The 27624-nt window shown below is 40.4% G+C and overlaps 1 protein-coding gene across 2 annotated transcripts; it reads right to left on the bottom strand.

Annotated features, from left to right (window-relative positions):
* Positions 1 to 342: 342 nt before the first annotated feature.
* WDHD1 (WD repeat and HMG-box DNA binding protein 1) lies at positions 343 to 27604 on the bottom strand. Of its 2 annotated transcripts, none has more exons than XM_059474313.1 (26): positions 27587 to 27604; positions 26664 to 26756; positions 25580 to 25691; positions 23472 to 23623; positions 21421 to 21532; positions 20837 to 20887; positions 19632 to 19727; positions 18145 to 18237; positions 17149 to 17255; positions 16047 to 16182; positions 15700 to 15892; positions 15330 to 15520; positions 14515 to 14699; positions 12523 to 12764; positions 11895 to 12032; positions 10845 to 11001; positions 9087 to 9201; positions 7687 to 7818; positions 6996 to 7219; positions 5245 to 5375; positions 4567 to 4626; positions 3726 to 3769; positions 3431 to 3589; positions 2911 to 3050; positions 1804 to 1939; positions 343 to 1237 (listed from the first exon to the last, which is right to left on the bottom strand). In XM_059474313.1, exons 2-26 carry the CDS (start codon positions 26738 to 26740, stop codon positions 1037 to 1039), a joined length of 3384 nt encoding a protein of 1127 aa, XP_059330296.1. In that variant the 5' UTR covers positions 26741 to 26756; positions 27587 to 27604; the 3' UTR covers positions 343 to 1036. The 2 variants fall into 2 exon arrangements, with proteins under 2 accessions (XP_059330296.1, XP_059330297.1); XM_059474314.1 differs by having other exon boundaries at positions 7687 to 7728; positions 9114 to 9201.
* Between the last annotated feature and the right edge of the window lie 20 nt (positions 27605 to 27624).

Raw genomic sequence — 27624 nt, 5'->3', positions numbered from 1 at the left:
GCAGCCACAGCTGCTCTGGGCACCCTGTGCCAGTATCAAGAGGGATGGAAAAAGAAAACAATGAAAGGCTGTGCAAAAAATGAATTGGAGAATTCATTTTGAATTGGAGAATTCATTTTGAATTGGAGAATTCATTTGTCTTCAGTCTCAGCTGTTGTGCTAAAAACTTTTAACTGATCTTAGAAAACATTTCAAAATTTGAGTTTGCTTCAAATTTGAATTTGCTACATTTATCAGACATAGTGCTCTGTCTCCAGAGCAGGGTAAAACCAACTGACTGCCTTAGGGCTGGCAGGTAGAAATCTGTTTACTTTAATTACAACTGCAAAGAAGACTAGCACCTTAAACTAAGAAACAGCCATTTTATTTAAAGAGACAAACATTACAGACACAAATGTTAGAAACATTACAAGTTCTGAGCAGTTTCTGGATCCTGCTGAGGCAGGGATTGGGAAAGCACCTTTGCACAGTGTGGAATGGTTTGGCTTTGCACACCTGACCTTCCTAACTCAGTTTCTGCTCTGGTTTTCTATCCCTGCCCATATCAGGCTCTGCCAATGCCACAGGTGTTGAAGATGCAGCTGAACATGTTGCTGGTGTTCAGCTTTCTCCCCCTCACACCCATTTCCTGGAGTGTCTTGCTCTCAAGGCAGTAGGGATGGTAGGGAAGCCATTATTTTGCCTCTCTAAAACCACAGGGCAGAATTTGGACATAGTTTACCCTCCCCAGAAGGATTAATGTGATTTGGCACCCAATATCAGTGGTATGAGGGCACACAGGGTGTACCACAGCCACACAGCTCTGCTCAGGGTGTGCTGCCAGGGAACAGGCCCATGAGCAGGATCTTGTCAAAGACTGGGAGGGGATTCAATATTCCTCTCAAAAATTGATAATAAACCACTTTCTAACAGACTATTTGGAGCCAGGCACTCTTTTTGCCAGTGCTCTTCAAGCATGGCAGCCAACTCCTCAACACAGAGGAATTTCTTCCATGAATTCTTTCAGAACACAGACACTGAGAAGGCACCATTTCATTCAGCTCTGCTTGAAGGCAAAAGCTGACAATCTGTTGTTTGTGGATGGATCTAAAGGCTTGGATTTTTTGGATACATTTGTGTCCTCAGATTTCTGCTCCTGGCTCTTCTTCACCTCATCCTCCTCAGCTGGGGGACGTTTCCTCTTTTTGTCTTCTGCTGAGTCATTGACTCTTCCTCCTCTTGCTTTCTCAGTCCACACCTTTGAAGAAAAACAGAAAACTCCAAATTAGGTCCCAAAACTCACCACTTTGTTTTATACACATTGTTAATCTGATTTTAAGGTACTGAAATAATTCCTGTGATGAACTAATAGGGATTAAGTAAGGAACTATTTCTTCACTTTCCTTTTTTCTAACAACATTCTCCTTCACAACTGAACTTCTTTTGAAACTGTATATGAAATTGAAGCTCTAAATTGTCTTTCTGGAGAAATGAGAAACCCAAAAGATTCAACAAGTTAAATGAGAACAAATTGAATCCCCACTGAATTAAGCCTGGCTATGTGACTTTGAACTCATTCCTTTTGTTATTTGTTCATTGATTACATTCCTCTCACAAGCCTCACTTTGGAAAAGCTGCTTTTTGATATTGCTTATAATTCAGTTTATATTTTCATAAATTATAAGTCATAGATCATGGCACAATTCAAAACTGAAATGCATAAAGAGGAATTTCTGGAAAAAAAGTCCTAACTGAAAATAACCCAGGGATTCGCTGGAGAGAAAAAAAGTATCAAACCCACAGAATTAGAGAATGTTTTCTTACCATCCTTTCCTCTGATGTCAGCATTCTAAATCGACTCATTCCTTCTTTTATTACTTCTGCTTCATTCAGATCAGGATTATCTGTCAAAATGTTTGCTCTGTTCTCCTCTAGCCACATCTGGAAACCTGTCCTTGGTCTAAAGCAAGCACACAAAAACTGTCTGGTTAAGAAGATTATAGGAAAACCACATCCTCCCAAAACAACATCTCTGAGCAGCACCTAAGTGGTATTTTTGCTCTCAGAAGACCTCTCAGGGCAGCAGCCTCCTCTCTCCCATGCAGGATGCTCTCAGAACATGCTGACAAGGCAAGATCAAGACAATGATTTTTATTAAAACTGTGATATATATATGGAGATTAACATTTTTAGAATGACAAAGCATAATGGTTCTCCCTTTCTGACAGGGTCCCATCAAGCTAAAAATAGAGCTCATTCATTTCTCACAGCTCTCCTTGCCACTTGTTGTAGAACATCATCTGTAAAGGTTAACTGAAAGAATGCCAGTCTAAATGAGTAATAATTACCTTCATCTTCCTCAGCTAAATGAAGCCTAAATGAAACATGATTGGAACAATGCAGGTTTCATGAGGACTGGGGTTGTTAGGAAATACATCTGCTTCCCAGGAGCATGACAGATGAGAGCCTTAGCTAGGAAGAGATGAGCTCCTCAGGTGACTGAAGATTTTGTTGACCTTCTTTTTAAAAAAATCCCACCAAAATAAAGTTTTTACTTTTTCACATAAGACCCTTAGCTTTGAGATTTTCTTTGTGATTTTGTTTGTGATTTTCTAGAGCTGTTGAAATTTTCACTATTTCCTATGCTTGGGACTGTCACAGCAGCATGGTTTCATTTATCAAAGGTCATTACAAGCAGTATCAAGGCAAAAATTGTTGCTCAGAGCCCCAAAATTATATTTTGAACTGCTCATTTATTATTCCCTCCCACATTTTTCAAGTGGGTTCACAAAGGTGACAACTTGTGAGCTGAACTTTAATCTTCATGTTATATTTCTTTGGCAAGTCCAACATCTTCAGAAAGAAAACAGAGTTTGGACTTGCATTTCTATCAAAACTGGAATATGGCACTGAGATGAAAGTGTCTCTCACCTTCTGTTTTCAGTGTTTTCCTGTGCAGTGACTTTGGCTTCCTGGGACTCATTCCCTGCTTTTTCTTCTCTTTCTTCCACTGTTTTTTCCCCAGGATTAGATGCAGGTGTGCGGGGCTGGAAGAAGGAGGCAGCTGAAGCCTACAGAAATGGAGAATAAGAAAGAAAAAAGTAAAATCACCTCATTCTCAGACAACATGTAACATGTAGCCTAACAAACCCCAAGCCTTTCCTAAAGACATAATAATCACTTGCATTAATAGAGTATCTAGTCCATCCAATTTCAGCACAGAGATGTTTACATTATTTCAAATAAAAGACAAGGCTCACTACAGAAACTAATTTCTAAAATTGATTTTTTTTCCTGCTGTTTTATGTGCTGTCATAGTCTTTGCACTATGCTTTAATGAATTCTGCTATCTAAGCTGCTTTACTCACAGGGTTTCATACTTGATAAAAGCTGGTAAAATTCCATTTTTTATTCTTTCCTCACTGAAATGATGCAAGACTACAAACATTACCTGCTTGGTCTTGGGTTTGGGAGTCAGAGGCTTTATAACTGGAGGGTTCTGCTTGTCTGCAGCTCGACTGCCAGATGAAGATGTTTTCTTTGAGTATTTGGTCATATTGTCCAAAACATTTCCTGAGGGGACCACTGGCTCCTTTTTGCTGGATGACACCTAGCAAAACAAAGAAAATAAGTGTTTTATTTATTTTCTGTCATGTTCCCCTCCAAGGTATCTATTATATTGGAAACTGCAGACAGAATCTGTTGTGGTTTTCAGAGCATCACAATCGAAGCTGCAAAATTCTCACCTTAAATGGATTCACTCGTCCTCTGCTGCTGGATGCAACCAGAGCTGTTTCAGAGGAGAGAAAAAAGAATGTAAAAATGTGTGCACTCACACATATTCCCAAATCTTTGAGGCAATGTGCACATTTTAGAGGAGTAGAAAGACACTTTAATAACCCTGTGAAGGTTATGCTGTATGTGTTCAGCTATTCTTAGTTATCAGAAATGCCACACAGGACCAACAGCTTAAAATACAAACCCAGAGGAAGACCCAGCACTTCCTCCACTCCCAAATCCGTTTCCACTCCTATTATTCTTGCTCAAGGGTTGGCAGGTTGCAGGAGGTCACATTCTGCCCCTGCCTGCCCACACTCACAGCTCTAGCTCAGGATTTCTCACTCTGCTGTGCAAGTAATAAATGTGCCTCTGTGGGTAGTGAAACAAATCCATTGATCACTGTCCTCATTCCTCCCTTGTCCCAAAGAAGGCCTTCATGGCACAGCCAGGCTGGCACTGATTCAGCTTTTGGCACAGCTGAGGCAATCAGAACAGTGCTGTGAACACCATTAGGTAGTGAGGACAGGAATAGGGAACCTCTTAAAAACAATCTGTGTGAGCAGGGCAGGCTGGACAGGGCTTGGAGCAGCCTGGGATAGTGGAAGATGTCCCTGCTCATGGCAGGGGGGTGGAATAAGTTTTAAGGTCCCTTCCAATCTAAGCCCTCCCATGATTCTGTGAATTTACCATTTGACAACACTGTTATGCACTAAATTTAAGTAGTAATGGGAGAATAAAGGATAAAAAACAGGAGCAGATTTGTGAAGAATGACAAAGGTTTTATCCTAGAATGAATTATTTACTCACCAGGCTTCGGAGTATTCACCTCTGCTGAAGTGACACCTTTGGAGAAACCATTTGGCTCTTCTGAAAAAGGAAAGGAGAACATATTTAAATACAATAAAATACTGTAGCATAAATTCTTTTTTAAAAAATCAAACCAAGCTGACAAGTAAGGAAGGATGGGGCTTCAGCAACTTGTTCTAGAGGAAGGTGTCCCTGCCCCTGGCAGCAGGGCTGCAACTGGAGGATCTTTAAGGTCCCTTCCAACCCATTCTGTGATTCCATGATTACAGTAAAATTATCAGACAGTACAAACAGTTTTACAAAACCATCTGTCACCTCTGCCTTGATTTAGAGCTGCAAATTTATTTCTTAAACCTTAAGATTATTCCTTAAAGTGTGCTCAAACTACTCATATATCAATCTACCTCCTGCAAGACTGGAGCTGAAATCAAAGCAACTGATTAGGGGGTGAGCCAGTCCTTTAGGAATAAAATCAAGCAACAGGAAAAAATGCCCCAGGGCCCCTCTAATGGATACAAAGCACACACAGCTGTGACACAGCAGATGACACACAGTGAACTTGTTTCTCTGCAGTGACTGCAGGCACAGGCTGGAACATGGAGCCACTTAATTCCTTATTAAGTCTGCAAAAGCTATCTGGATAACTCCCAGTCTATACAGAGAATATATTTTTCTTACTCTCTTTATGCACTTCTGGGGTTTCCTCTGCTTCCTCACAGGCATCAGTTTCTTCTTCATCTTCCACTTCTTGGTCCTGCTGAACATTCCTGCCTGGCAGCTGCCCCCACTTGGTGGCAGAGCTGCTGGAACTAAAGGAAGGAATTCAGCACAAAGGAAATGGTCACCAAGTCAGAAGGAAAACTGGAACAACAGATAGCAAGCTCACTTACCTAATTTAGGCAATAAGGACAATAACATTTGGCATTTACGTGCATTATACCTTGATTAAACTGTGATGATTAAAGATTCATTGACCACTCCATAACTTTACTGCCAGAACACTTTGCAACAAATATAAATGCAAATATTAAAGAGCTTCTCTAATCTCCATGTAAACACATATACCTCCAGTATTATCAATTACTTTTTCTGCATCCATGAATATACACACAGTATATTAATATATACTGTATATATGTATTTTATTATATATCCATTATATATATAATATATACATATATACATATATATGTGTATGTGTATATATATATTATATATATAATGGATATATAATTTCATACTGAAGGCATCAAGTTTGAACATTTAATCCAATTATTCTCTAAATTCCCAATATAGTAGGATGTATAATTCTTGCATTTTCCTCCTAAAATTTGCCAATTACCAAAATCTGTATAATATAAACAAAAGGCCCATTTCTTTCAACCAAAACAATCAGTATTAGATTATTCTGGCACTAAGAACAACATAATGATTGTGATGGATTTGAGCCCTCAGAGTGGTTGAAGTTGCAGACATGTGATTAAAGCTTCCACACAGGATCCAGAACAAGCCAGAATATTTAGAAATTAGTTTTGACTGTGCAGTTTAACACAGAAGAATAAGGGAAAGGCTACAGATAAGTTCAGGGACTTATCACTTCCTTTTGCTTAAATAAGTCTCATATTTCATATACAAAATTGCTATAGGAAGACATTGCTTTCAACAATATTACATAAATGAATATAAATATATGTTGTTGTTATTATTATGAATTTAAATATGTTTAAAAGTAACCCCATAACAATTAAAAAAAAAAACACCAAGACACAAACACACACCTTTTGCCTCATCACATTATACAAAGCACATGCAGGTAGGAGAGGAAAGATTGATAGCACAAAGAGGAAAAAAATGCAAAGCCAACCTGTAATATGTTCCATAGGTTTGAAGAGTTGGGATTAGTTAGGAGGGAATAAGACTAAATAAAATTAACTGAGATGGGATATTGAAAAAAAGGGATGGGTGGAGAAAGATAGGATTTTAAAACAGGTATGGAATGAATCGAGATTGAGAGATTGAGACAAAGAGGGGAAAAAAAAATAGGTGGGAGTTAATCAAAGGTAGGGAAATGTGGGAAGAGAAAATTCCAGTCAGAGCAACTTAGCACTGAGCCTGCTTTGGCTCTCAGGCTGCTGGACACAGCACACAGGAAGTGAGGAGTGCAGATATTTCCCTTTGTGCTGTCCCATTTCCCGGGACTAATGAACAAACAAAACACCAGCAAGGATGTGTCATTCCACAAGTATCATTTCCAAGCAGAGCAACTCGAGCTGTCACTTCACCCACAAATACCCTGCAAACTGTGGGCCACAGAAAGTTCAGGGACTTAGCCCATAAATACCCTGCAAACTGTGGGCTACAGAAATGCATCAAAACCTTAACAGAGCAGCAAAACCATCCCAGTTTTTAGCCACGGAAATTCGCCTTACCCAGCGCTCGAGCGCTTTCGGAAATCCTCTTCCTCCTCCTCCTCCTCCTCCTGCTGTGCTGCTGCCAGCTCTGAGGCTTTTTCCACAGCCACCTCACTGAGGAGCTGGGCCAGGTTGAGCCTGCGGGAGCGGGAGGCGTATTTGATGGCCAGGTTGAGCACGCTGTGGGTCATGAGCCCAGCCAGCTCCACGCAGCGCGACTCGCGCTCCAGCTTACAGGAGAGCTGCAAGAGAGGGAGCCCGGGGAGTCACACACCTCAATCCCACACTCCCTCAAGACTCCACGAGTAGCACATCATGGTCTTGGTGGAGTGAATGAATAAAGACAAGACACCAATAATCATGAGTTACAGATCAAAGAAAAAGCTTTGTTATTTCTTTCTTCCCCCACCCTTCACACTGCAGCCCACCATTTATCAGTCTGAACCAGCTGGTTGCCAATCACCAGCCAGACTCCTAAGAAGAAGAATCACGTCAGCATTTACATCAGATGCCATCTACAAATAAATTATAGAATCATAAAATGGTTTGGGTTGAAAGGGAGCTTAAATCTCATCTCATTCCACCCCCCTGCCATGAGCAGGGATACCTTCCACACCAGGTTGCTCCAAGCCCTGTCCAACCTGGCCCTTAGCACCTCCAGTCTCAGGAATAAATCTTAGGGATTCTTCCTATATGTATTTGTACTTACAGCAAACAGCTTCATTAGAAGTTCCTGCTGTTCTTTCACTGCCTGATTTTTAGCATTTTCATCAAATTCATATCCATTTTTTGACAAGTAATCCACGTAGCCATGAAACAAAACAGAACGCCAGTACTGCTCCTGAAATAAAGGGAGAAGGATGAATGTTGGAATTCAGAGGGGAAAAACATCCCATAACATAATGCCTAATAATTTACAATGGATTTTATCCACTTATTCTGAAACATTCCTTTCCTCTGATAATGAAGGTGAGGGGCAGAGAATTCTCCTTCAAGTCAATGCTACCAAGGAAAAGATGGAGAACAACCACACTTACACAAACTGATCCAAACAGTTGCCATGTATTTTGAATTCCATTTATATTACAGGCTTGCAACAGAATTAAAGCTACATGTTCACCAATGTACTATCAGGATAGACAATTCTAGAACAAATTATTTTATCTGCTGTCCTACAGCAAGCTGGAAGTGTTCCAGAATAAGTCAGTAAACTTATGAGTTTACCTGAGAGACACAAATAAAAACTATAATGCAAGTATGGCTATTAGACCAGGCTAGCCTTGTTCAAAATAATTATAAACTGATTCAAAAGCAGTATGTTTTCATCAGATGTATTAGAATAACTTTTCTTTACCCACACAGATTCCCTCAAGCCAAATCAACAGTTTCTGGCATTTTCATCCCATTATTTTGGGTAGAGGGAGGAATGGCAAACTATCAGATAAAGAACAAAACACTCAACCAAATGAAGGAGAATTCATTAAAAATGTCAGAGTGTTTACTATTGAAAATTTTTATCTACACTTCTATCAAAGAGAATAAATTTTAAATAGCATTCAACTCTTCAAAGGCTGAGGTTAGAATTTTATGTTCATTTCTCTTTTGTGCATCACAAGTTTGAAATCCTTAAACCAACAAAAAATGAAGGATAAAATCACTTATTTTTCTAGAAGTGGTCTACAAGCACATCTTGCTCCAACCAGCCTCTAAATAAGCCAAGCCAGAAGACCTGTGTTTTCAGTGATTATGAATTTGTATACTTAGTACATCTTTCAGAAATTTTGTTATAATTAAAATAGTAAAACCCAGACATAATCAAGGGCATCTTGACTGGGATCCCCAAATCTGGTATCACAACCCACTAAAAAACCAAGAGTGAGAAAGACTTCAGTGGTCAGAAACAGATCATGTATAAATGCAACATTGCATCAGCTCTGCCAGTTTCATTTTGTGCTCTTCTAGGAACAGTTGTGAACCAAACCAGAGAACACTGAACCCAAATAACCCCTTGGCCACGTGTGTTACTCAGGGTTTGCACTGCTCCTCTTGTATCACCCCCACTCCAGGGACACCTGAGCTCCCAGCTGTGGACTCCCCACCATTCCATACCTCCATCTGTCCCTTCTCTGTTTCCACTTGACAATAAGGGAGTTTGAAAGGCAGGATTGCTACAGCAGGTCGTGGCAGGGTGGGAGGGAAGCGAGCTCCTTTACAGGGGATACACCTGGGCACAGAAACAAAACACAGCCACACTCACCACAGGTTCCACATCCAAACCAGGTCTCCCAAGCAGCAAGCAACTTCAAGAGGATTTGTACTTTGGAAAGTAGCAATTAAATGACTGGTTTAAATACAGCAATGTGTAAGATTGCATGAAAAAGGGTAATCTTTACATGACAAGCAAGAAAAGTGTTCAAAACCAGCCAGGCACACGCTGCTCTTGTTCACACCTTAAACTCCAAATGTGGCACATAACACACTCTGATCTTGATCTCACAGAATGTTTGATTTAACAGCTGCTACAAAGAGTAAATGCAATATATTAAAATCAGAAACCACTGAGCAACTGAAGGGACAGACTTATTGCTTTATTATATTTAAAGGAGTAATTTCTGGTAACAATCACTTAAGCAAACCATTGACTGGGGAAGAGCTGTGTTTCCTGCAGCACCAATGCAGCATTGACAAAAACATCTGGGTTTCTAAGCTGCTGTTCCAGAGACTTGAAAAAAAAAAGAACAGGAAGCATCAGTGTTCTGGCTATCTCTTAATTAAGGCATGTGGTGTTTCTACAACAACACTCCCCCTCCTTATCTTCATTATGCTGCTGGCTTTGAGTAAAATGTTCTTAACAATTCAGAGAGCAGCACCCTCTTTCTTGGAATAGAAGGAAAAACTCAGCATGAGAGACTCACAGTTGATCATCTTATCAATGTGATGTGACCTGCACATTTTTGGTGGCAAACATAATGATTTGGAGGGAGAAACAGGCAGGAAAGTGACATTTTAATATCAAATTATTTCCCTTATTCCAAAAAAGCATTGTATTATGAAGAATGCCACATAAGTTTTATTAAAATTCAGTCTCCCACCAAACTCTAAAATTGTCTGTATATAGTAAAGTAAGAGAGTCTAAATTTCAGTAAAATATGTGAGCTGATGGATTCTGCCCTGGTAGGAAAAGGACACAGACCACTGAATAAAAACTGCTACAAACAAAGCTTAGCAACAAAATGTCCAGCACACATGTCACACTAAAGAGAAACAGTTATTTAGACACACCAGTATAATATTTTATAAAGAAATGGTTAGCTTTCAGCTGAATATTTGAGCAATTTTACATCCAAAATGGCTCCTCGAGGCCACAGTTTAAATATTAATGTAACAACAGACTGCTCTGATTTATCTATGTCTGATGATGTAGATGATTTATAGGATTGGATTCTTTTCAAAGTCAAAAAAGGGGAAAACAAAGAGGGGGAAAAAGATACCAAGAACCCCAAAAACTTGGGGAAAAAAAAGAACAAAACAACCAAAACCATCAAAAGGAGAAGTAGATGTCTAACAGCCACCATAACTTCAGACAGTTTCTCTAGCAAAATGCAGTTTTATGAATGTGTCAATAAAGTGCACACACACCTGTGAGCCAATTAATCAGTCACAAATTACAAAACTCTAATGAGTTACTCAAAGCCAGTTTATAAAGAATCCTCCATGCAGAATTCCATTTGGGGAGTTACCATTTGCTGTGAATATTTACCAGGCACCTGTTCCAGCACCAGCTGAAGTTTGCAGTTTTGTAAAAAGGGATTGAAAAAGGTTCTCTAGGATTGAAAACCAAGACAAACAAAGCATGAATTATCTAACCTGAGCTGCTGGGGATTTTCATGGATGCCAACGACCCAGTAATGATCATATTTCCCTTTGCAATGCTCTCTGGTGTTGCACACTGGAACCCAGGTGTTGCCAAGCCCTCGGTTCAGCATCCGCACGATTCCCTCGGAATCCACGTAACAAGGGGTTCCTGTTTGGGACAAATGAGAGAATTTCCTCTGACAGGCAGCAAATTACAGCCCAGCCAGGTTTGGAGTGGTGGGTACATCTGGGAAATGATGGTTTACACATTTCAGATAGATATCCTCTCTCCCAAAAGCAGCAGAAATCCGTTTGGCAAAGGCGGTTTCCTTGGAGAGATGCGCCACCTTCTGTCAGCCAGCACCACTGCGGGCCAACTGACACGCTCCAAATTTAAACATTTTATGGAGAAATCGAATTTATTTATACTGCTTGGGCAGATTCCCAAAGGAAATCAGCTATTATACAATTATTTTTTATGTTTATTATAAAAGGTCCTACCAAGCTACCAACTTTAAGGGGTTGGGGTGCTCTTATGGTGTATTAACAGTTTATTTCTTTTGGCTGAGCAGGAAAAGCAATCAGGAGAACAAGTTCTGATAATATTTGAATGGGAAAATATTAAAGACTTCTGATAAATATATTGAAAGAATATAAAAATAGAATTTTTTTGTTGAGGAGATTGGAAGAAAAAGTGCAATTCCTAAGATCTGCATTATTGAAAGGTTATTAATTAGCCAAACTTCTCCATAAAATAGCAGGATGGTTTGGGTTGGAAGGGATGTTAAAAACCATCTTGTTCCACCCTCTGCCTTGGGCAGAGACACCTTCCACCATCCCAGGCTGCTCCAAGCCCTGTCCAACCTGGCCTTGGAAACTTCCAGGGATCCAGGGGCAGCCACAGCTGTGCCAGGGTTTCACCACCCTCCCAGGGAAGAATTCCTTCCCAAAATCCCTCAGGCAGTTGGAATCCATTCCTCCTTGTCTAGTCCAAAGTCCCTCTCCAGCTTTCCTGCAATCCCCCCAGCAGTGTCAGTATCTCTCTCATGCAGGTGTTCATACCTTCTGCAGAGAATCCAACCCACACCAAATAGGATTTCCTTGTCAGAGAAAGAGGGTCTCCATGCAAAATCTGTCTTTTCTTCATTCCTAGCTCCATCAGTTGTACCCCAAGGCACTGGTCCCCATCAAACCCAGTACCTAGGAGGAAGTTGTTCAATGATTGTGTTAGAAAACAGAAGAATTGGCTAAATTAGTTTTGAATCAAAAATTAATTCTAATGCAGTGTTGCCCGTGGATATCACTGTCAGACACACAAGTATTTGATATTTTGGACACACAAGATGTGCATAACAACAACTTCCTTAACTTCCTGTAGTAATTCCTTCTGGTACATCTGAAATCCAAATTTAATTTATTAATTTCATTGTTGCAAAATTCTCCCCTTCCCCACAGTTTAATCCCAGCATCCCAATATCAAACACAGGTTCTGCTGTCAGAAGTCACAGGTCTGTGGGTGTGATGGATGTGCTTGTAAAAGGACAAAAGAAGAGGAAAAGGACAAACACCATGAAGAAAAGAAGAAGAAAACACTCTGGTGATTACAAACAAATTAACCAGTGTGTGAAGCTGTGAGAGGTGAGGATTGAAAACAATCCCAGTTCAAAAAGCGACAAAAGGGAGAAATTACCTCTGTGATAAACAAGCATTAGCTGCTCTCCATGTCCTGCCATGGACACCACTGGGCCTGGGAGAGTGAAAATCTCCTTTTGGACTCCTCCAACTGTGAACACACGGACCAGGAGGGCACTGGTGGCACAGGCAGCCCAGCCCTGACCCAGACAGATGGCCTCAATCTCTTCATCCTTTGGCATATCCACTGTCCACTCCTTGTTGGCATCCCAGGAGCCAAAATGGATGCAGTGCAGCTTGCTAAGGCAGAGACAAAGAACCAACAAACATCTCAACATGAAGTAAATACAATATCTGAAAATACACCAGTAAAATAAATTTTTGTCAGAGATCTCTGATGGAACTACAGGTGGCACTACAAATTTCAAGTGGCCATTTGCAAAGGTGTTGCTCTTGTTACTCAAAAACTGAAGAGGCAGCTTGACCAGCACTGTAGATTTAAAGTCTCTAAAGCCTGAAGCAGAAAGAGTTGAAAGGCCTGAGAGATTTTTTTAGATGGAAGCAGCTAAATGTCCTCCTTGGCACCCTGAATGTCAGCCCTCATTAGAAGTCAGTAATGCTATTTTTCAAAGGGAAAAAATATTAGAAACTTCAGTTCTTAATAATTGAAAACTGCCTATGACCAATCCACAGACACGGTGCCTTTTGAGAGGTTACCCATTTCCACTGAGGAAAACACTGACACTGAAAACACTGTCACTTTCAAAATCAGACAACCAACATATAACAATTAATACTTTTAAAGGATGCTTTTCAACTTACCACAAGGCTCTATGTGTGAAAATAATAAGAAAGATCTTTCTTCAAGATATTTCCACAGAAACCAACAATAAAATACTGTTGAAATTGTTCTTAAATGCAAGAACAGAGTTTAGCTGGCCCAGCTGCTTAAATCTTTCTGTGGTTTTCATAAACTAGTCTTCTTCACACTTGAAATTCTTATGGGTATCTCCAAACATCTCCTTAGCAACAGTGTGAAAAGAAATAGCTGAACCCTTATGATTGATCTTTGGTCTGAGCAGACTGAAAAATTGTTGTTCATTTCCTTTGAGCCTGCACTGTGTACTTTCCAGTATACATACATTTGGAAAAGGAATTAAGAAGAAAATCTTAAGAAACAATTTACATTTTTCAATACTCTTGAAGTCTCCAGTAGGTGGAAGCTAAAATTCCATTGAGAGTGGTCCCATTGTCTCAGGTTTAGCTGGGTGTGTGTTCAATTCCCATCCGTCAGAGGTGGGGCAGTTATCTCTGTTCATGGGGCAGTTTTTTCTTTATCTCTCCCACAGCCAACCCTCCCTCCAGGAGATCTCTGCTGTCCATGGCCACTGAGTGTCCCTGCAGGGCTGATCCAATCCCAGCATCCCATGGGGAGATGCTCCGCCCAGGGGAGGAGCCAAGCATTCCTACCTGGATCCAATCTGAGGGTTGGGACACCAGGACAGCCTTTCCACTGCATGGCCAGAGGGAGCCCAGGCCCATCTGCAGCAGCCCTGGAGCTGCAGAGGAAAACTCCCCCCTTGTGCAGGATCCCTGCTGCAGCAGAGCCACAGCTGGCACTGCAGGAGGGCTGAGCCCCCATGGCATGGGGCTGGGACACCTTCCTGACACCCAGGGGGCGGGGACTGCTCTGACTCTATCAGTGTATTTTTTGTTTGTTTTTTGGTTTTTTGCTTGTTTGTTTGTAATATTGCATTTGAATTTTTAGTTATCCTAGTAAAGAACTGTTATTCCTATTCCCATATCTTCGCCTAATTTCAAAATTATAGCATTTCAGAGGGAGGGGGTTTGCATTTTCCATTTCAAGGAAGGCTCCTGTCTTCCTCAGTAGACACCTGTCTTTTCAAACCAAGACACCCATAAATAAAAAGCACGCTCAAAACCCAAAAAGCTCAGAATTTATATAAGCCGATACCAAAAGCCGAAATACTTGAAACAAGTTAAAAGCAGCTCCCTATTATGGGTTGTGCAAAGCAAGGCCATGACTTACCTTGCAAGCTCCTCTGTGCTCTCACAGGCCAGCAGGATGGCTTCAGTGGAGAGGTCAGCCATGGTGTGGCCCAGGGAGTTGGGCAGGTGAGTGGCATGGTGCACAGAGGTGTCGTGGAACTCGATGTCTATGGCGTTGTCCTGCTCGTCGTTGTAGCAGCGAATGATTCCGACCGAATTCCACACCTGGCAGAAGGAACCACACACAGCCAAAAAACCCCATCAAATCAAATGCCCTAAATCCAGCAGATCTACTGCCCTAATCCAGCCTGTTGTAATTATTTTATCTGGAACCAGAGTGGGTGGCAGGCTGGAGAAAGATTGGAGACCTGTGAAATCAGGACTTGTGGTTCCTAAAACGGCTGAATTAGGCAGAAAGTAGTTTCACTCTCACTGCACAGCCATCTTTCTCCTTACCAAATTAAGTGTAAAGAACTTGCAGATAGAAAGAAATAGTGAATGATTAACATACAAGTCTTAACAGCACAAAATTATCCACAGTTCTGACTTAAAACTAATTTTTTCCCCGTGCTACTCAATTTGCTAGAATTGAGTAGCACAGGTACAAACTGCATAGCTTGATTTTATCTCAAAGTAAAGTATTTATTTTTAAAGCAACTGAAATGTAAACAAAAACATTATGGAGTCCTTGCATGAAAACAAAGCTACTTTCCATTATTTAGCTTCACACTGTAAAGTATTAAAAAATATTCGACTAGATTAAAAAGTGACACGAAATGGACAATATTAAATACAAAATTAGCATTTTAAATCTAAATAACCAGCATCTAAATCTAAATAATCACACAGATTTACCATGAATCGATGCATCAGATGCACAGGAGTGGAGCCAGACTGGAAGGGCTTTTGCCTGGCGGTTGGCATTGGCCCATCATAAAAAGGCTGCCGTGCAGATGATGGTGGCAAAGCTGAAAAGCCACCAGGCTGATCATCACCATCATCCTCCTTCTCAAGAAGACTGGAACTAGCTTTTATCAACCCAATATCTAGAAGTAAAAAAAAAAAAAAAAAAAAATCTCACACACAGTATTATGACAGAATATAGGTTAAAAAAATTTAAAACAGTCAAGATTTCTCTGGAAAAACAAAGCAGAATATATCTGAGTGGAGGATGCTAAAAGATCATCCCAGTAAAAGAGCTCTGGAAAATCAGTTCATTGTGTACCTAGTGAGTTATCATCATCATCATCAATTACTGCCCGTCTCACGTGGCCTGGGGGCTGCATAAGGTCATCAGCATCATCCTCATGATCTCCAGTTTTTGGGGAAGAAGGTGGCTCAATCACATCCCCATTTAAATAATCATCATCATCTCCATCAAACAGATCATTGTAGTCTTTGGCCACTGCACTGGCAACCTACAAGCAGATCAGCCATCAGCACAGAACTTCCTTTGGAATGCAACTCAAGAAATAAATTAACACACAAGAGGGAACTTGTAAAGCACAAAACAAAGTGTTCCACATAACCTAAATAATGATATTAATTCAAGAAGTAATTGGCACTGAGCACCTTGTCATTTGGCTTCTCTACATCACCAATATTTTCCAACAGCCCCAGATTTCCTTCATTGTCTGTGTAAGCAATTTGCTTATATTTAGGGTGCCATGCCAGTCCACAAATTGAGTATTTTTTCTCATGCTTCATCCTAAAAAGAATATGGAAATAATGGATTTTAGTAAGCTCCTCAGGGCAGAACCTTCCCCTCCAAGAGTTATTGCAAAAAGAGGTAATTTTTATTTAGTACAAGAAAGTGATATTACACATAATAAGATCATTAATAGGCCAACTTCAGAGTAAACAGTTGCTATAAAAATAGAGCAAGTCTTCCTTTTCTATGAATAAAATAATTTAAGGTTTAAAAATCAATCAGAATCATATTCTTAAAACAACAGCTTCCTGATACACATTTAGAAGACAAAAGAACTCCTCAGCACTCATTTATTCCAGAACCACCCAGTTATAGAAACAATATTATTTGTTTCTCTTGAATAAACTGATAAATTAATCCTCTATCTTTTCCACCCTTTATGCTTACAAAAATCATCCCATTAATTATTTACATAATCTGTCAATAATTCTTAACATAGGGATTGCAGTTATAATCATGTTTCTTACACAGAATATTCAGATAAGTCTCTTCTTCTCTACCTCATTTAATAACACCTTTGATTTTAATTGGGGGGGTATTTAGGGTTCTTTAAGAGCTTTAATTAAGCAAATTGCATTTGCCAGTCTATCCTTTTTGGCCTACAGGTGAGGATGGCTGACTGACTGAGCTGTGTTTCCCTTTCCCTCTGGAAAACTTGTTACTGGGGCCTGGGATGAGAGGAAAATTTGTTTCCATCAAAGCTATCCTTTAATCAATCATCAGTTTCAAAAATAATAACAGATATACACAGAATGAAAGATTCTGGGATTTGAACAAAATCCACACTCAAGTCCCTTCCCTAAGGTGCCTGACAGGTTAAAGCAGAAAACCCTGAAAATCTGAGAGTTTTTCAGGAGGCAAACTTCTACATTTGAACAAAAAAAGTTGCACAGAAAAGACCATAAAATTCTATTCTGAGAAAAAAGAGAAGAATTTGGGGATTTATGGAACAACACTGAATACCTCTCTATGCACTGCTGGGTTTCCACATTCCACACCACTAAATTCCCATCCACACTTCCAGCTGCCAGGAACTGCCCACAAGGAGACCAGACCACAACATTCAAGGGCTAAGGAAAAAATAAAACAAATTATAATAAAAAGTAACCAATGCATGCACAGCATTCCTATTCTGGAGCTTAAAACAGACAGATATTCTGGAATAAAAATATTAATAATCATCTTTAGCAGAGTATATTCAGCCTCCTGTATGCGGGATGGGGTTAAGCAACTCTTTTTCTTTAAAAATTATTATAAAAATGGTTGCTTTAAAAAATCACTCTTTAAGATAGCATACATATTTTTGTTTCAGAATATGCATCTTCTGTCATTAAACAGTGCCATGAGGCCAAACAAAACCCAATTCTAGACATGCAGAAAAAAGCAGAGTATTTTGCAAACTCAGCACTAAACATTGCTTTATTTATTTTGAACTTCATGCAGTCCCACAAATTAAAATCCAAGGCTGTGTGTTCTGCATCTTAATAACACTAGGAGGTGATTATCTTCAACCCAAAAATTCCCAAGTACACAGTGAGGCCAAAAGAAAGAAGGTGGCACAGTCAGGTCTACTAAATTTCAGCTCAATAAAATAGAAAGTGAGCAAGTGACATCTCTGCTCCATACAGAAATAATACTCCTGACATTTTCTCTAAAAAGCTCTGTATTTAGAGCAATTTGTGGAAACAGATGTTCTTCAGCTGCAGTGGGTGAGTCACCAGGAGACTTCAGAGACCTGGTGGGTTACTAAAAATGAAGGAGGGGAATCACATGGAGGTGTTTGACACCACTCAGCATCTCTGCCCTGTTTTCCAACAGAAAGCAGAAATTAAACAGAAAATGTGAACAATAATTACCAAGAGAAGGGGGCCAGGGAAGGGAGAGGTACTGTGCAGAATTTCTTGCAGAATAACATTTAAATTGCAGAGTATTTAACAAGCAGTAGGTTTCTGCACCTACCTGTGTGATGGAGGCATCTGACAGATCAAATTGACTGTCCCAGGTCTCTCTTCTGAACAGTTCAACAACTTTATCTACAGGAACTGCCAGCAGCTGCTCAAAGGAAAAATATTACTCCATTTAGAACAAGTTACCTGTCTAACAGAACACTCAAGCAGCACATTTCCCTCATTCAGGAGCCTCACAGATGTGACTGCCTCAGGATTTAACAGCTCTCTAACATCCCAACCATGCCAACTGAGAGAGCAAGCTGAAGTAATTTAAATTACAAGGTTCTTTAATGCTTTCCACAGGCAACAGAGCAAAACATGCCTGTTTTTACTGTAATCTTAATTTCCTTCTGGCAGAAAACTGCACCATAAGGTTATGGGTTCTTATTTATCAAAACATGACACACACACACACACACACATAGTTTTCAATGCCCTGAGCACAAGGCTTAGGTGATTCTTTACCCTCCCTCCCCAAACTCCTTTTGATCAGGTTACAATTTCTTGATAAATCTGATTTGAATAGCTGATTCCTGAACCAGCTCATTTCCCTTTCCATAAAACTACATTGATTTTACTGGCTGGTTATTTCTTTAGAATCTGTTTTTGTTAGGATTCCAACAATTTGCTTTGTAAGAGAAGCAAGACAACTGCTTACATTTTGAATACATGTGTGTGTGAAGAATTAAAAAATGCCAAGTATTTGGTTTTATGCAATATGGATATTGAAACAATTTGTACTGAGGGTGACATTCACTCTTCCATGGAAAATTGCAACATAACACTGTCATAGCAGCCATGGATTTTGAAGAATCATGGAATCACTTGGGTTGGAAAAGCCCTCTAAGGTAATCAAGTCAAACCATTAACCTGACAGTGTCATCTTCACCACTAACCCATGTCCCCAAGTGCCACATCCACACAGCTTTTAAACCCCTCCAGGGATGGGGACTCCACCAATGCCCTGGGCAGCTGTGCCATGTCTGACAACCCTTTTGGTGAGGAAATTTTCCCTAATATCCAACCTAAACCTGCCCTGATGCAAACTGAGACCATTTCCTCTTGTCCTGATGTTTGTGACCTGGGAGAAGACACCAACCCCACCTGGCTGCAACTTTGATTTTCAGGTGAAAGGAAAGGAGCAACTTACTGAGGAAATATTTACTGACTAGAGCAAAATTGACTCCAAGCAGAGGAGGACAGGACTGCTTTGATGCTCTGTTGTGCACAATTTGATTACTTCCCTCGTGTACAATGTTCCTTCCCATTCAAGCACAGCAAGACTGTTCAATGCTGGTTAGGGCTGACAGCTGAACTCCTGCCAAACTCAGTCTGGAGCTTAAACAAGGAGCCATTTCCAGCTTTTTATGTTTCCTAAAAGGGAACTTCACCCCAAATATTCTCCTTACTCTCAGGAGGTGCAATTTGGGCTTGCCCAGACTGAATTCTACCAGAGGCAAAAGAAGGATTAAGATGTGATAAAAGAATGTCACTTACCTTGCCAGTGCCAGGTTGCCAGGCAAGCCTGCAGATTGATTTAGCATTTATCACATCATTACATTTCTGCAGCAGCAGCCAGCTTGTCGTGCATGTCTGAAAACAAAATTTTTAAAAATAAGCTTTTTAGCTCAGCAAAAATCTGCTGGTTAGGACAAATTCTTAAAGGATTTGGGTGGGGAAAAAAAAAAAAAAAAAAACAAAAGGAAGAAATATATCTGAACTGAAATAATCTCTTTCATAAAAATACAGTAGTACATACTGCCTTAAAAATAATTTGTCAATGTAGCCCTGAAACTATTTTAATGACAATAAAACTACTTGTAACAGAAATAAGATCACAGTACATGTATTTTTAACCAAGTACAGAACAAATGAGCCCATCTATTATTAGGTTATAGAGAAATCTGGCCAAAATGCATTTGTCAAACCCAGATCAACTGCAGCAAGGTGACACAGCACAGCCTGAATATGGTCCCAGCTGTAGCAAGAATGAATGGCTGTAATCTCAAATCCCAGCACAGATTAATGCATCAAACTGCCCAACCCTGGAACATTCTCAATGTAATTTCCCCAGAAGGCAGCCACTGTCAGTCTGGAACGTGAGATTTCACACAACTATGCTTGTGTCATAAAAAAGGAGCAAGCCACAAGTGTGGGGGGGATATTTTCAACTGCACTTACAGGAATAATTCCACAGGGATTCTTATTCCAGTCAGTGGTATTTAGCAAAACTGACTCCATACCCATATGCAGAACTGCCTTATTAAAGCCTTCACCTGAAACTCTCAAGTTCCTTAGAGTTCTAAGAGCAGAGGCTAAATGTGTTTACTACAGTTAATAAATTGTTTATTATAATCAAAATTCCTCAGTGCTGAAATTCTGAAATGAGGACTCTGATGTCAGTTGCTATCCTCATTTTGTCCTTGGCACTTACAGTGTTGGCCAATTAGGAGAGATGAACAGAAGGAATCAGGGATTTCACAGGCAGGAAGAACAAAACACAGCTACCCAGGCAACATTTCATAATCAGGTTTTGGAATTTCTCCCAGAAGCAGAGAGAAGTATTCTGTGAAGTGTAGCTAGATTTCATCCCCAAAAGGAAAATCCTACTCCAGGAGGGTTATTTCAGTCCAGCTCTTCTTGCTGTCTGTGAAACCCTGGATTGCTTAGGAAAGATTTCAAGTGGAAAGGGCAGCCTTTACCTGATCTGCAATGCTCCAGACTCTGACAGAACCGTCACAGCTCGCCGAGGCCTCGGTGAGAGAATGGAGTAAACAAATTAATAATTAAAGACATGGAGAAATTAATGCTGCAGAATTGAAAAATCCCTACAACCAATGCCACACACACAGGATACACAGGCAGTTTTAAGAAAATCTGCCTGTTTAAACCACTTTAAGATTTTAAAATTTCCAATGCTGTCATCTTGGAGCTGTACTCAGCTCCAAACTGCTGTAATTACAAACCCTCATACTGCAAGTGAGCTATTTATTTGCAAAAGAGGCTCAAAATTAATATTACATATCTTTAGTGAGGCACCTTTCCTCCTCTAAATTAGATTGCAGAAGAACACAGACAGTAACTGATTAGTAAAGCAAAGACTGAGTTCTCCTGGGAGGCAACAAGTTGTGACAGACTCCACCACCAGCAAGGTCAGATGAAATGAAATTGTCTCATCTGCCCAGCCACTGGTTGGATTTTTTGGTAAAAAATATCTAATTTTTTTCTCCCCCCAAGGAAAATTGAGATTCAAAGCAGAAAGCAAATAAGAAAAGTTTATTTTTACCAGGTAAACATTCTTGGGGTCAAAAGAAAGGCTTAACACAGGAGCATCGTGTCCTCGAAATGTTTTCTGCTTGCTGCTATCAGTCACCTCCACAACTTTGATCATAAAGTCACTGCAGATAACAATGACATAAAATTGTTAACATTGCTATTAACAATGACAAACTATGGTTTTATGGCAATAAAAATAGGCATTAAACATCTTTTGGGGAAACTACAGCTCTCAACAATATATGATGTAATGGAAAATGAGAATCTTGAGGATTGTTACAACAGAACTCAGGCCAGACTGGTTTTAGCAGAAAATTATTTTTGCTCATGTCAAAATCCATAAAATATGGTTGTTTTTTGAAAAAGATATTATGCCCACACAGACCATATCTCTTCAATATAACATTCTACATGATCTAATAAAAATCTCTGCTCAGATATCAGAGAGCTGACGATTTAATACGAACTATCTACTGAGTGGGACCAATATTCATTAATATAATTATTTGGCCAAGAGGCTTTTAAAAATAAGATGGTGCAAGTAGTTTATTTTGTGTGATTTTTAAACAGGATTTTTAAGACTATTTAGTGTATGAGATCTAAAAAGGGAATTTTAACAATTCCTTCTTCCAAAATTGCAGCCAATGCTGCAGTTTAACTCACAATATCAATCCTAACTCCTAAAACAAAGAGCTCCTGTGATAAACTGTGATAAACCAGCACCACTCCCTCTGAAACTTCATTGCAATACCCTCAGAAATTTCATTTTAGGATCTAATTCTATAGAGTTAACCATTACTTTTAACCTTTTTCATGTAGTTCATGAGAACTTTGGCAGCCAGTTGGACGTTAAATTTATATACAACTGAAGTTTGAGGATTTCATGTAAAAATGGAGAAATCTGGGACAAATAAAAGCAATTCTTCTCAGCTGCACTCACACACTTCATGGCTTTCACCATTCTCCTTTAGTATGACACAGAGACCTCACTGAGGGGTGGCCTGACAGTCTTGTGAGCTCTTTTTCCTGAAAACATGGGAGCCCCAGCCAGGCTGCAGGAGTTCTGGGGGGTTATAAAAGTTTTAGAAACAGCAAAGAGTTTGCTGTCTGCCTAATCTCTCTAATCAAAGCTGGATCCTGGGGCAGAGCTGTTCTCTCAGAAACAAGCACTGGCAGAGGGCCCAAAGCCATGATCCCTGTCAGATTTGGAGATTACACTGGTTACTGCCCAGCCTCCCAGTTCTGCTGGAGCTGCTGCCAGAGTTCACAGTCCAGCACGTTCATCCAAAATGCTTTTCTGGTTCAATTCACACTTAGAGGAGTCAGGAAGCAGATCCCTGCCATCTCCCCTGTGGAGCAAAATTCCAGAAGAGAGGCAAGCAGGCAGTTTGAATTAGCTATGACTGCCCAAAGAGTTCACCAAATCCAATTAAGAATCACCTGAGCCTTAAATACACAAAAAACCCTCAAAAAACCCATTGCCTGTTGGCTATTTTGCTTCCTCTGTTAAAGCACTAGAGAATATTCTGCAAAAGCACACATGCTGCCCTAAGAAAATAACTAAACTACATATTAAATTCCCCTCAGGCAAGTCTTGAAAGTGTCATCTGTTATCATTTGGCAGATCAGTGATGCTTATGCCAGAGAATGACTCAAAGCTCTCACACAAATCAGAGCCAATCTAACTTTTAGATGTGCACATCCATCTGCAGCCCCATGATCCTGAGCAGTGGGGACATCATCCCCAGCTCCCAGTGACAAAACCACCCCTGAGAGGGGACACCCAGAAAGGTGAACACTTGAGCTGAAAACACTCAAGGCTCCTAAAGAAAAGAAATTATTTCACAACACCAGACTCCCATATAAAACTACTTGGTGGATCAAGTATCTCCCAGAGCATTGTTTCCTAAACTCCTCTTCATTCCTTTCTTCCCCTCCACCCCCTTGAAGGCATTTTCCAGCCCTCAGAGGTTTGTGGGTTCATGACCTCGTTGGTAACAACCAGCCTGTGAGGAAATTTCCAGATTCTGAAGGGCAGCAGAGCTTTTGCTCACACATTACCTGGAGCCAGCAGCAACTTTGGTGCCATCAGGACTAAAGGTGACGTGGTTGGCAGGCATGGTGAAACGAGTGAGGATCCCATCTGGAGCTCCCTCAGGAAATGTGTGGATCTGGACAGTGTTGTTGGAGACTGCAGTGATCAGCCTTCCATTCTGACAACAAAATCAGACACAAAATCTGTCACTTAAAACATATTTATGCCACAGAGACAAAAATCCCGCTCTGATGTCCCAAATATTTTGTCCAATTATTCATTTATTTATTAATTTCATTCATTTATTCATTCATTCATTTATCCATTTCAAAAAGGTCTGATAGTAAAAGTAGTACAGGAAATACTCTTTAACTTAGATTTTTTTTCACCCAAAAATATAGACAATCATAGTAACTTTAATAATTTAACACTTTAACCAAACTAACTTGCATGATATTTAGATCTGCTGCAGCATCAGGAGAGGGCACCCTTGGACTGGAATTCTCAGTTAAATTCCACCAGGGAAAGATGAGAAGTTCATCAGCTATAGCTCAGTTCTTTGCAGAAAACAGAAGGCAGATGTTTAACCCAGATTTTAAAAACTGCAAAATAAAATTATTATCCCATTCTTGGAAAATAATACCTATTTGAGTGACAATACTATTCCTCAGTTGTACACAGCAGTAAAACTCTAAAATAAATGTAAAGAAATTCCATATTTTCTTTTTTATTGTGTGTCTTTTTTTTTTGGCGGGGGGCAGTATTGTGGTTGGGGTTTTATGTTAAGGTATATAAAATTATAGTAAAAAATCCTGAAGGTAAAGGAAACAGGAGTCAGTAGTGAATAACCAAAAAAAAAAAAAAAAAGATTAGATTTATTACCTAGATTACAACATCTCAAAACAGTCCCTCATTGCATTTCATTAATGATGGGTAATTTTTGAAAAAGGATTGCCTGACATTTAAGTCTCCCACTGCTTAAAAATAAAAGATCCCTCAAAGAAAAGCACCTTTTTCAATTTTTTCCAGGATTTTTCCTCATCTATTCTTTAACAGATTTAGCAATTTCTGGCTCTGCCACTTATTTGCTAAGAGAACCCATTCAAGTCACCTCACTTGGTCTGTGAAACAACAATTAATGTGATGGAAATCTACAGCAAAATACCCTAAAAATCAGTGATGAAAATAGATTTTACAGGTATATGAGGTATGTTAAAAAGGACATAAGAAAGAGGACTCCATTAAGGCAGTAATTCTGAATAAGACTTCACATTATAATTCTTATAATGCAATACAAATATGTTAATACTCATTTACTTCCTCTGTCATACTCCTCTACAAAATCACAAGTAGTTGAAAAATTATCTTAAATTTTCTCTTTATCACTGCCAGGTTAAATACACAATATTTGTAGAACTGATGTATACTTCTAGAAGTTTTCTCTTCTAAAATTGCCACAACGACAACATTTTAGACCCACTATGATTAATGCAATATAAAAAAATTGGACATGAAGGAAAAAATGTGACAATTCTCAAGCTAAATACATGAACATGCATAGTAAAAATAATTATTTTCTATTATATAAATCTTCTCAGGGGTCAGAGGCATCTTTAGGCCAAACAACAATTTTGAGAGCAAAACATCAACCAATTATTAAAAAAAAAGTGTTACCAAACCATTACTCACTTTGTGAAAGCAAGTTTTGATTAATACAGATTATAATTCCTTGGACTTTAACACAAGCCCACATAAAACAACCTCTTGGCTTTCTTCCTAATACTTGATGATCACATCCTATGCTGGGAAAATTCTTGCAACTCACATGGTGAGAAAACACTGAAACAGCTTAAAAAGTTCACTGAATAATTAGCTTAATCTGCTGGGTTTGTTTCTCAGAAAGGAGATCAAAGTCAGAAATTAATATAACTGAATGTGAAGGAAGAGGAGGGGGAAAAAGCATTACAGAAGTTTAATGTAAGTTATAATTCCTCTACAACTGTGTATGGGGTAGAATGAATTGTCAGAGGTAATTCCTGTTTATGGTTACCCACAGAGGCAGCATCCCTGAGCTGGCACATCCAGAATCTGGAGGAAGATCCACAACTGTGAGCAGCTGTATTAACAACCCTACCTTTAGAGCACATGAGTAGGCCTTTTCTCCCACATTAATGGACTTTGGATCATCATCATCCAGGTTTTCCCAAATCCTAACATCTCCATCACTGCCACAAGTCACAATGCAGCTGTGGAAAGACACAGGATTTGTTAACATTCAGGAATCTGCATCCTTTTTGAAGCATTTGGTTGGAATGCCAAACAAGGCTTTTTGTGGTTTCAAGGGATTGTTACCAGACCATCTCTTATGAACTGTCTTTGCAATGATAATGAACTTAAGAAAGGAATAAAATAATATGTACTTTAACCATAACCAGTATATAAGGTGGCTATCCTGAGTTTGTTTTGAGAGGGCTTGGGGTTTTTTTTAGTTTACTTTTTAGTCTATAAAAAGGTATTACTAAATATATAGTTTGTATTTTAATACTAAATATATAGTTTTTATTTATACATTCAAGAACTACCACAAGGAAGAGATGAAAATATAGCAATCCCAATATTGCTTTCCTTCAACTATATTTTTAATTTCTTAGCGCATACATAAACGTATTTACTCCCACACTACACTGATTTCTGCTAAAATCTATGAAGTCGCTCTCATAAAATGTGCACATAGAGTTTTAAAATATATAATACTTACTATATATATATACACATGGGGATATATATATATATATGCTTATATTTAAGTTAGAAATCAATCACTTCTAAAATCAGAGCACCTAAATATGTCACACAACCAGTTGTCACCACAGGCAAAACCCAAAGGATTTCTTGAACCATGCCAGGCCATAAATCCATCCCAGTGTCTCACACAGCAGTGGCTGATATAGAAACTTACAGAATCATTCAGATTGAAAAAGCCCTCTAAGATCATCCAGTCCAACCACTCCCCCAGCACTGCCAAGGTCACCAATCCGTGTCCCCAAGTGCCACATCCACACAGCTTTTCAATCCCCCCAGGGATGGGCACTCCACCACTGCCCTGGACAGCTGTGCCAATGGCTGACCACTCTTTTAGAGAGGAATTTTTTCCTAACACCAAACTGCTGGGAAAGCATGAGACAGGAACAAGGCCAGGCCTCTCTTGGCTCTGTTACCTGCCGGTGTCATCGAAGCAGACATCGGTGTGTCCCTCGGTGTGGCCGTACCGCATTGGCTTCTGCTTTGATGGCATCTCTGCTCCCACCTGTCTGCTCACAGACTGGAAAAAAAGAAGAGAAATAACATCAATTAAAGGGAAACACTTCGGGAAGAGCATCAGATGGGGGGACAAAATGAGAGCTGCTGGGACACCCACCTGCAGGGATGGGGACATGGGCTGGGAACACCAAGGGGATGGGGACACAGGGTGGGAGATGAGGACACTGTGGGGATGAGGACATGGGAATGGGGATATCCTGGGAGGGGAGCAGGGGACACTGCAGGGATGGTGACATCGCAGGGATGGGGGCACGGGAATGGGAGATGAAGACACACTGATGAGGTCATGGGGACAGGAGATGGGGACACTGTAGGGATGATGGGGACGTAGGATGATAGGGACACTGACATCGTGGTGATGGGGACAGGGGGTTAGGGGGAGCCACAAGGATGGGGGCATGGGGAAATAGACACGGGGATAGGAGATGGGGACATTGGATATTGCGGGGATGAGGGACACGCTGATGAGGTCACGGGGTGGGAGATGGGGACACTGTAGGGAGGGTGACATTTCAGGGATGGGGATATCGCAGGGATAGGAGATGGGGACACCGTGAGGATGGGGACACAGGGATACGGGGTGTGAGCATGGGGACACCGCGGGGACGCGGGCCCGGGTTACCGAGGCCCGGAGGGGCCTGGCACGCCGGGGCCTCTCCCTCGGCCGTCCCAGGGCAGGCCGGACAAGCCGCCCGCCGGACCCCGGCAGGGACCCCCGTTCCTCGCGGCTGCCCCCGCTCCGGAAAGGTCCCGCAGGTTCCCGGTGGGGCCGCAGCCGCCATCCCTCCCTGTCCCTGTCCCTGTCCCTCCCGCCGCTCACCGCGGGCCCCGCCGCCCGTTCGAGCCTTCCCGCGCCCG

This window comes from Ammospiza nelsoni, chromosome 6 (genome assembly GCF_027579445.1).
Source record: "Ammospiza nelsoni isolate bAmmNel1 chromosome 6, bAmmNel1.pri, whole genome shotgun sequence".
NCBI lineage: Eukaryota > Metazoa > Chordata > Aves > Passeriformes > Passerellidae > Ammospiza > Ammospiza nelsoni.
Note: the sequence above shows the minus strand (reverse complement) of the source record. Positions and strands in the feature narration are given on the sequence as shown.

Excerpts from the sequence above, each read along its gene's own strand:
- WDHD1 (XM_059474313.1), bottom strand. The coding sequence starts at position 26,740 with ATGCCATCAAAGCAGAAGCCAATGCGGTACGGCCACACCGAGGGACAC. Across the intron at positions 9,202-10,844 it reads GAAAATCCCCAGCAGCTCAG|GTGTATCCCCTGTAAAGGAG; the intron begins GTTAGATAATTC and ends TTCTGTGCCCAG. Across the intron at positions 5,376-6,995 it reads CGAAAGCGCTCGAGCGCTGG|TTCCAGCAGCTCTGCCACCA; the intron begins GTAAGGCGAATT and ends TCCTTCCTTTAG.